Below are 9,449 nucleotides of genomic sequence, written 5' to 3' on the forward strand. Positions count from 1 at the left end.
TTGCACGCAATTAATTGCAACTTATAACCTTAAGGTCCTTAGTAATTGTATACTATTTAAATTGATTATCTACACAAATTGATACAGCTTTAAATAAATTCAAGAAAACACGAGATCAATGTTCATATTTAAATATTATGTTTACCATTACCAATATCAAAAGATGGTAAACGAGCAATCGGCCATCTGAATTCGCCGAAATAGCGAAGCGACAGTTCAGCATAGACATCCGCAATTGCTGATGCATTGCCTAGACGGAAGAGGAGACGCGTAGAAAGATGTCTAACTAATCGGTGTAAGTCTTAAATTTAATTACAAAGCAAAAGATGATGATGATCCTCCATGTCGTAATTCATTATAGACAAGCCTTACTACCTCCGTGAGTGCATTCGGAGGTGATTGGCAAATCCGAATCTATATATATAAACGAAGTTACACTATTTATAACTCAAGATCGGTCGAACTGATTTAGATGAAAATTTATGGGGAGGTAGCTTAGAACTAGGAAACGAACATAGGAACTTTTTTATCTTGTGTGCATTTTTTTTATTCCGCGCTGACGGAGTCGCGGGTAAAAGCTAGTTAAATATAATAAACAACTAAAACCATTCCCATCTAAATTTTTATATTTGTAATTTTATATAATAAATTCGTGAATATTCTTAATTGAGCACTTTAACACTATTTTATATACTCGTACTCGTATATCTATATTACTAATGTTATAATTTTTCAACATAAACATCAATATTTTCATTCTTCCGTTTGTCGCTTTTTTTAGTAGGCATTTCCAACCAAATCTTGACTAATTGATTTACGGGCGCGTCGATCAGTAACCATATTATTGTTCCGCCTAAAAATGAAATGTACGCCATACCGATAACTGGTACCTGAGAAAAAACAAAAGAGTTTTTAAATTTAGAACTTAATGTAGATAACATCTTACTTCTTACTTATTATAAATGCGAATGTTTCGATGAATGGATTGATGTTTGTTTGAAGATATCTCCGGAACGGGTCAACGGATCATGATGAAATTTGGTACAGATGTAGAACATAGTCTGGAAGAACACATAGGATACTTATTAAAAAAAATCCACGCGGACGGAGTGGTGGGGCGACAGCCAGTAATTAATATTATCGTATTTATAAAGAAACTAGCTGAATTAAAAAAACTTAATAAATAGCCTGTGTATTCTTCTAGACTATGTTCTACATCTGTGCCAAATTTCATCAAGATCCGTTGAACCGTTCCGGAAATACCTTCATACTGTTTGTATGAAGGTATCTCCATTCCATCCATCTATACATCTAAACATTCGCATTTATAATATTAGTAAGATTATTAAAAGATAGGTATGTCACATTTAGAGAATTAAGCTAGAAAGAGCTAGCTTTAATATATAATTGTGTAAATGAATTAAATAAATATGAAAAAATAATCTATCTATAGGAAAAAAAAAAACTAAGGAAACTTAAAAAGTCAAAAGTTTTGTAAAATCTAAACGTTATTGGAAATACATTCATATAATGATCATCTTTCATTAATACTTACGATTGTTAATAATGATACTGTAAATAATTTCGTTGAGTTGCCTAAAATGATTCTTACAACAGTCAAATGTATTAGATAAGCTCCATACGACACTCGGGCTACCCAAGCCCAGCCGTCCCACTCCAAAATCCCTCGATAAAAGTCTGAAAAATACATTTAAAGTACCTTAGAATACGGAACAAGGATAGGTAACAGGTTAACAGTAGGTACTCATATCTTGATAGCTGGTATTTCAGAATTTTAAGAGCGATTATGAACAAAGAATTAGCTTTCAATGTTTGAATGACTTTGAATGTTGTAATTAAAAACATGTTTTCAATGTAGAAATTAAATTTTACTTACTATCAAATTTAAACACCATGCCAAGAATGATAGTGGCAATCAACGCCCCCATAACAGGTCTTAAAAATGTATGGAAAATCACTCGAATGTACAAAGGATATGGCGGGCCATCCATGTAGTTGACACCGCTGAGAAGAAGTATTCCCACACAGCAAGGAATTATGGCCCAGTAAATAGGTAAGAACTTCTGTAAATTAAATTATTATTTCTTTTATTATATTGTTTTTATATTTTAAGGTGGCAAATGAAAAAGCAGCCACCTGAATTCGCCGAAATAGCGAAGACAAAACCCATACACATCCGCAATTGCAGAAGTAAAGGTAGGCATCGACGACGGAGGGGACGCAAAAAGAATGTGAATAAGAAGAAGAAACAGAAGTCAGGATAGAACAGAAACAAAAAGACGAAGATTGAAAACAAAGTAATTTGTTTACCTTATATTTTTCCAGATTGAAATCTCTTTTCTGTAAATTATGGATAAGAGCTCCAAGCGCCAACCCCATAACGAAAGAAGGAATATTAGTGTAACTTGGTGTGTATAGGTAGTTGTAAGCTGGGTCTTCTATGAAAATTCGCATTAACGTTCTAAAAAAAAAAAGTTAATAATAATATTAAGATATGCGATATACGGTAATATCACACAAACGCACGGCGTAGGACTCTCACAAATGTCACTTTTACAGCATAAGCTGAAAGATTGATAGATCCATATAGATACAATGCATATAATATTTTAATGCCATTGTGAACCTCTGCTAATTAAATTTCGTCCGTGGATCTTAAATTATCTAAATAACAATATAATTACCTCGGAGATACCTTCATCAAAAATGTTAAATCATACAAGTATGTCACCAGTCCTGGCAAAGCAACTCCAATGATGAACAATGTCGCCATTACCACGTTCCTCCAATTTGTGTTTCTTATTAAGACGAATATTATCATTCCTAATATGTACAAGTGCAGGTCGGCAGCTAAATACCTGACAGAAATTACATTATAAAAAAAACAATAAACTGGGGAAAGTATACCAATCGTCTTCAAGTTCGTTTATAATCTATTAAAGACCTTACAAAAAACCATACCCACAGGTAAAAATGTTTGGATGTGACCATTTCTGAAACATCTGTACAAAAATATATTGCCATCCTTTTAAATCTCCTTATAAAAAGAGAGAAAACAACACATCTTATACCAATGTTTAGGCTGTGGAAACTTACAGATAAGTTGTATAATCATTGCTTACCATGTTTGTGGCATGCATTGAGAATCGTATTTATAGTTTCGTAAATAGAAAAAATTCCACATCCAAGAGCGTCTACAATCCTCTACTTCTGTTACTTCAAGCAACTGGAAAACATTTTAATCTTTTAATATGGACCAATTAGTTCAGTAGTTAAATATCTATGATAATCGATACAATTTTGAGTCTCTGACTGTCACAATCATTCCTTAAACCCTATTTCAAAAAGTTCTCTTCCGACCCCAAACTTATTAGGAACAGTTACATTGAACTAAGTATTGGTCAGTGTTAGCAGTAGAGGGTCTTGAGCAATTGTGCCAAACATTTCTATTACCAACTTGTAGTATTACCTGCACTAAAGGCCCCGATGAAATGAAACGTAATAACGTCGAAGTAAATGCAAGAATGACAGCGAAGGAGGGTGTCAATCTGCAAAAGGAACATTAACATAACTATGTATATCTACAATAACACAGTAATTTGACTGAACAGGTTAATCGGATACTACTAAAGAAATAAGAAGAATTATCTTAACAAATTATCATCATCATCATCAGCTAACTATACGTCCCCACCGAGGAGCTCGGAACCTACCCCAAGTTAGGAGTGACTAGGCCATAGTCAACCACGCTGGCCCAGTGCGGGTTGGTCAAACAAATTATGACAAGAACCAAATACCAAATTTTTCAGGTTTACACAAGGATTTAAAAGCATACAAAACTTATTTAATTTGAAAAGCACAACATCAGTTAAATTACAAGTAACTTAATGTAGAAATCCCTTTAATCGATAAACTACCGAGTTATGTGAGCTTCTTAAAATGTCAGTGATGTCTCTGTAGTAAGTTACTGTTTTTGTTGTCACTGTCGACTAGGATGCAAATTGGAAAAAATCCTTTACCTCAACCATCTCTTCCAAATATTGCTGATTAACATAGTCCATTTGATTGTTTTCTTTTCTGCTGTTCTTTGAAAGCTATAGCTTAGAAGAATCCCTGACATAAGAAAGAAGGCCTGTACAATAACTGCACCGTTTAAAAACAGGTGGTATGGTAAAATGTGATATATCTGCAAACATAATAACATTTTTAGAACATTCTTGTCTTTGAACCCAAATGGCGTATTTTTCACCTGATTCACCTGAACCCCTTAGGGACACGGAAGAACAGTCATCAAGATGGCGGGAAATAAATTTGAGGATCCGCAAGTTAAAGAAAAATTGTAATAGTTCAGCAAAACAATTAAAATTTTTAAAGGAGTCTACGAAAAAAATTCCCTAGGGCAGAGTTGGCGAACCAATGGCTCGCGGTGTTAAGTATGTATTATATGAGGTTCCAACGCAAGTGAACCCTGCTCTTCGGAATGAATATTACCAATAATCAGGCAGTTTTTTTTGTAGGTAAGAAATGTTTCTAAAAATTAGTATAATTAAAAAGTTTTACCTCTTCAACAAAATGTGGGTTAGAAATGGCTATTCCGTAAGGGATAAATGAATGTCCTAACACAAGAAGTATCATAAGTATAGCTCTGAAATTAAAACATTATAAACTTTAAAAATGGCATTTATGTTTATATTTATGAAATTATATTATATGATTATATTTATATTTATGAAATTTAAAAAAACATAATTTTGCTAATATTATAAATGCGAATGTTTAGATGGATGGATGTTTGTTTGAAGGTATCATGAAACGACTCAACGGATCTTGATGAAATTTGGATGTAGAACAGATGTAGATCATAGTCTGGAATAACGCATAGGCTAATAAAAACGTTTTTTAAATCCGCGCGGACGGAGTCGCGGGCGACAGTTAGTATATTTTAAAAAGTTAATTCATTTACTAAATGTTAAAATGCAAACGTCTTCAGAACGCGCCCTAAGTGCCATCAGCGCGTCCCTCGGAACGCGCCTCAAGCGGCGGTGATTGGTCCGCAGCCGCGCCGCCATTTTGCTCTTCCACCGCGCATGCGCGACCTAGGCCGAAGCGGGCGCTCTCGATGTTTTTAAAATTGTCAAACTAACAAACGGCGTCTTACTCCAAATAACCCAAAAACATGATCATTAAAATATGTAATATATATTATATTAATTTATTATTATTTTTTTATTATTATATAAGAATGAAAAAATAAAACATTTGATTCACTATTAAAAATATGCATCATCACAATAGAAATTATATTAAATAGATAATAAATATTACAAATAAATATGTCGTAAAATATTTATTATCTTTTCGTGCAGTAATGGCATTACATAGATTTGCATTTTTGTATCTATCATCTTGAAACAGAATTGAGAATTAAATGAATATATTAAAATAACTATCATTGTTTTCGTAATATTATTTTTCAGAAGACATTCAACAGACACAAAAATTCAAACAAAAATCTATATCCTAATCATGTATTTTTTTTTAATTCATAATATCGCAGACAGTATTCAGATGTACACTTAGCTACGTTATAAAATAGAAAACTTATCTAAATGAAAAAAAAAAGTTAGAGACATTTTTTTACCTTACACCGTCCAAACCTTTAAGTCTGTCTATTGGTGGTTTTGACCTGTAGTCGGCTTGAAATAATCTGTGCCAGTTGCGTAGTAACGAAAACGCTAAGATTAATTCCGCGGCTAAAACAAATATTAAACTCATTATCTCCTCTGTCGTAACACCAGTATTACAACAATATCGCCAGCCATCTGCATCCATATGCATCTGGATTATTATTACTCGAATTATTACTGTGACACAATTTAATTTTTCTTAAATATATTATTGGTTTAAATAAATGTTTTAACTAATGTAATTTACAACTATTCTTAATGGCATCTGGTGTTCGATTATTGATTAACCGATAATGTTGACATATCCGACCTCTTTGGTAGTCAAGGAGTTGACATACGACCAAATAGGTTGATACAGGCCACTAAGAACTATTGCACTTTGAATTGATTAAAAGATAAATGAAAAAAAGAGACAATCGCGCGGGATTGCAAAGAACATACAAATTAAAAATATAGTTTTAATGAATTAATACTGTTAAAATACGTAAATAGTTTATTTATTGTTATTACGGACGAAATAAATACAATATTAGCATCAGTGTTTCAAATAGAAAAGTTAACCAGGGTATAGTTATAGTCATACTTGTTTCATAGTTTGCAATATATATGTAAAAACACATATTTTACAACTTAGATGTAGGTTAATTTTTATTAGTATTTTTCGCGCCTAAAGGTTCAAAAAAGGTGATTTATATTAGTGTACAAGGAGACTTTTATCAGTTCGCGGTTAGAAATTAATGACTTAACTTTAACAATTACAAAATAGTGCTAACGAGTATTAAGTGTAATATGGTTTTTGACCTCGACTTATTGACTTAAGAGTGTGTGGTGCGAAAAGAAGCAGTAAACGGTGAACGAGGTGGTAATGGTAAGTCATCTTCTTTTTTTTACTTATATTATTAGTTTTAGAATTGTTAAGAGCTCCCGACATCCCTTTACATTGTGATATTGTATTTATAGGTTATGTTACAAAACATCTTAACTATCGTCATTAAGTGGCTCCCTCTATTGATCAAAATATTATGCTAGTTAATTGTTTTTGAATTAATCTTTTTAATACAGACAGATTCTCTGATTGGAATTTTTACGAAACATTGTAAGTTATTTTATAACACCAATAAGTTATTAATCTTCATTAGAAATAATAATTATTTTTCTTATAACCAAGACAAAATAAGCTTGTTAAAAACGTCAATGTAACATTTTGTGTGCTGGGCAGGATAAACAAAAAATCACTATGCTAAACCAATATAAAAAAAAAACAAATTTTGGTAAACTTCGACAATAAAAAAAATGAAATTGTTACAATGAGATTTAAACAATGATGGCAGACATTGCCGCGATTCACATGGTGTTCACACGTGTGTGTCAAGTGCGCGTGTGTATCGTCCGATATTAATATTAGATCTTTGAGATCGATTTGAAAATTATCTTAATTTCTTTGTTTGAAACGGTGTACAAAAATTATTAAACAAAAGATTATATTTTCCAATTGTTGTTGCGATCTTTATATTCGTTGAATTTGAACCAAATACTCGTATATCAATAATATTAATCATAAAATAAAACCGCATAACAAAATGATTCGAAATATTAAGTTCGATCATTAATCAACCGCGCGAACATTCGACCTGCGTTGCCAGCATTTTTTTAACTATACATAATTTGTGTCACAGAAGATCTATCCCATTTTTTTTATTTTTCGAGTAACCTAAGCTAATTTGGGGCCAAGATATGAAATACAGGATATGAATTATGTAAATTAATAATACGGAAAATCTTCGTAAAATTAATTTGCACAATATACTTAAAATATTATTATAATACATTATATTATAATGAGCAATAAATTCTCTCACACGTCACAAGCAATGATACCACAGAATCAAGATTAATTTTAAAACGTCTTTGTATATACCATTGTTTACGACTATATCATTGTTTCATCATCAGGATTAAGTGGCTCAAGGTTTAAGCATTTGACTTGTAATCTGCAGGTCTTTTGTTCAAATTCCACCATGTATCAATGTTCTTTTCAACATATGTACATTTATCTGACGTTCTTACGGTGAAGGAAAACATCGTTATGCAACCTACACATATCTGCTATAAATTCAAAAATATGTGTAAAGTCGACCAGCTAGCGGGGTTGACTAAAGCCTAGTCACCCCTGACTTAGGGTAAGCTCCGAGCCCCTCAGTAGAGACCTATTGTGGGCTTACAACTATTGTTTCTTCATATCTTTTTAGGTCAAAGACGGCAAGGGAAAAAAGAGTACTTAAGTAAATAACTCTAATTTTCAAATAAAATGCGAAAAACTACCCTCGCCTGTTTTCTACCCTAGCTTTCATTGTGCCGTCTCATTTCAAATAATTACTAATACAAATAATAAAAAATGTTACCTTTACTCTTTGATTTCTTTTTGGCATAAAAATCATACAACGTTCCACCTACGTTGATAATAAATATGGACGTACATAATATTGTTACAAATATATCCATCTCATCAAATTCTATTTTATAATCTGCTGAACGACAACTAGGAGCATTTAACAACGTGGCTTTAAGTCTGTAGTCTCTCCATAAAGATTTATTCACGCAAGCTTCAACGATGTATGTTATATTTGAAAATAATTCTTTATTAATATATTCACCACAAGATCTTCTTACACAAATTCCTCGGTACAATTTTGTATGATCGTAATGCGTTATTTCCCATTCGGAATAATTCTGTTGAAAACAAAGCATGAAAATATGTTAAACTTTTGTTTTATTAACTTTTTCATTATATTTCATGCAAAAATTACTACCGATGCACGATTTGGCATGTCGGGCAAATGAGTAGATACTTTTCTTCCAACGTGCCAATTCAAATACCGGGTTATCGAGATAAAATTCTTACCGATATCAGACTATAAAGTTCACTGGAAGTATCTGATACTAATTTGAATTGGGATGTACAGTACAATGCGTTGGCATCGTTGAAACAGTTTTCATAGTCGTCGAGTTGGATCAAGGGCGGCATACGTTCGTACTCAGCATCTATTTAAAAAATTATCAGGAGTCAAATTATAAAACAGTTTTATAAACTGAAAAGTATGAGACACTAGTAATGCACACCTCTTTGACACTCCCTGGAAAAATATCAAATGACATTTATCAATTTAAAAGCGGTTCAGTCATAGCTACTAGAGGTCACATCGTGCCTTTACTAGGAATCGTACCTCAGACTCTGCTCTCATTAGTAGAAACGCAGAAGGAAAAAATAAATATTTTAAATACATACCATCAAGTCTATAAATAACTCCATAACATTGATTTGCAAGTAGCACTAATGTAATAAAACTTTTTTCCATTTTTAACGTATTAATTTTATTATATGAAAAATTCGCGTAACATTAACTTGTGCTATCGCACATAACTTGTGCTAGTGCTAGTGCACAACAAACTCTGAAACTCAATTTACCATCGAAGGTCATGTGAAAAATACTAAGTGTCTTTGAAATGTCTTATAATTTATGTCACCGGTAAAGCGTGTATTCCGCTCGTTTGTATTTCAACTAGACAAATCGGAAATAGTCGGCAAATCGTATACTGAACGAAATCATTCACAAATTGACATTTCGATTTATATCGACACTTTGTTAAGGTGATGATAGTGCATCTTACAAGGATATCTAGTCCAGTGAGAGAGGTGCTAATATCGCGGTTTGTTCTGTCAGAAAATATGTAAAACCTACA

General features: G+C 32.4%; 1 protein-coding gene and 2 long non-coding RNA genes across 3 annotated transcripts; all 3 read right to left on the reverse strand.

The window, feature by feature from the left end:
* Positions 1–312: 312 nt before the first annotated feature.
* Positions 313–3,146, reverse strand: LOC106716468 (O-acyltransferase like protein-like). Its single transcript, XM_045681679.1, has 7 exons — positions 3,118–3,146; positions 2,706–2,879; positions 2,332–2,482; positions 1,898–2,084; positions 1,556–1,698; positions 738–890; positions 313–414 (listed from the first exon to the last, which is right to left on the reverse strand). Exons 1-7 carry the CDS (start codon positions 3,144–3,146, stop codon positions 313–315), a joined length of 939 nt encoding a protein of 312 aa, XP_045537635.1.
* Positions 3,147–3,182: 36 nt separating this feature from the next.
* LOC123721822 lies at positions 3,183–4,425 on the reverse strand. The gene is made up of 3 exons (XR_006756315.1): positions 4,041–4,425; positions 3,491–3,569; positions 3,183–3,247 (listed from the first exon to the last, which is right to left on the reverse strand). It is a non-coding gene; the product is annotated as an uncharacterized LOC123721822 (long non-coding RNA).
* A 3,691-nt stretch (positions 4,426–8,116) lies between these two features.
* On the reverse strand, positions 8,117–9,061 carry LOC123721823. Its single transcript, XR_006756316.1, has 3 exons — positions 8,995–9,061; positions 8,611–8,750; positions 8,117–8,438 (listed from the first exon to the last, which is right to left on the reverse strand). It is a non-coding gene; the product is annotated as an uncharacterized LOC123721823 (long non-coding RNA).
* Between the last annotated feature and the right edge of the window lie 388 nt (positions 9,062–9,449).

Source organism: Papilio machaon, chromosome 16 (genome assembly GCF_912999745.1).
Source record: "Papilio machaon chromosome 16, ilPapMach1.1, whole genome shotgun sequence".
Lineage (NCBI taxonomy): Eukaryota > Metazoa > Arthropoda > Insecta > Lepidoptera > Papilionidae > Papilio > Papilio machaon.

Bases quoted from the DNA above. Each gene is read 5' to 3' on its own strand.
- LOC106716468 (XM_045681679.1), bottom strand. From the start codon at position 3,146: ATGGTAAGCAATGATTATACAACTTATCT. The intron at 2,880-3,117 runs GTAAGTTTCCAC...AATTTCTGTCAG, and splicing joins AATGATTATACAACTTATCT to GTATTTAGCTGCCGACCTGC. The intron at 415-737 runs GTTGAAAAATTA...TTATATATATAG, and splicing joins ATGAAAATATTGATGTTTAT to ATTCGGATTTGCCAATCACC.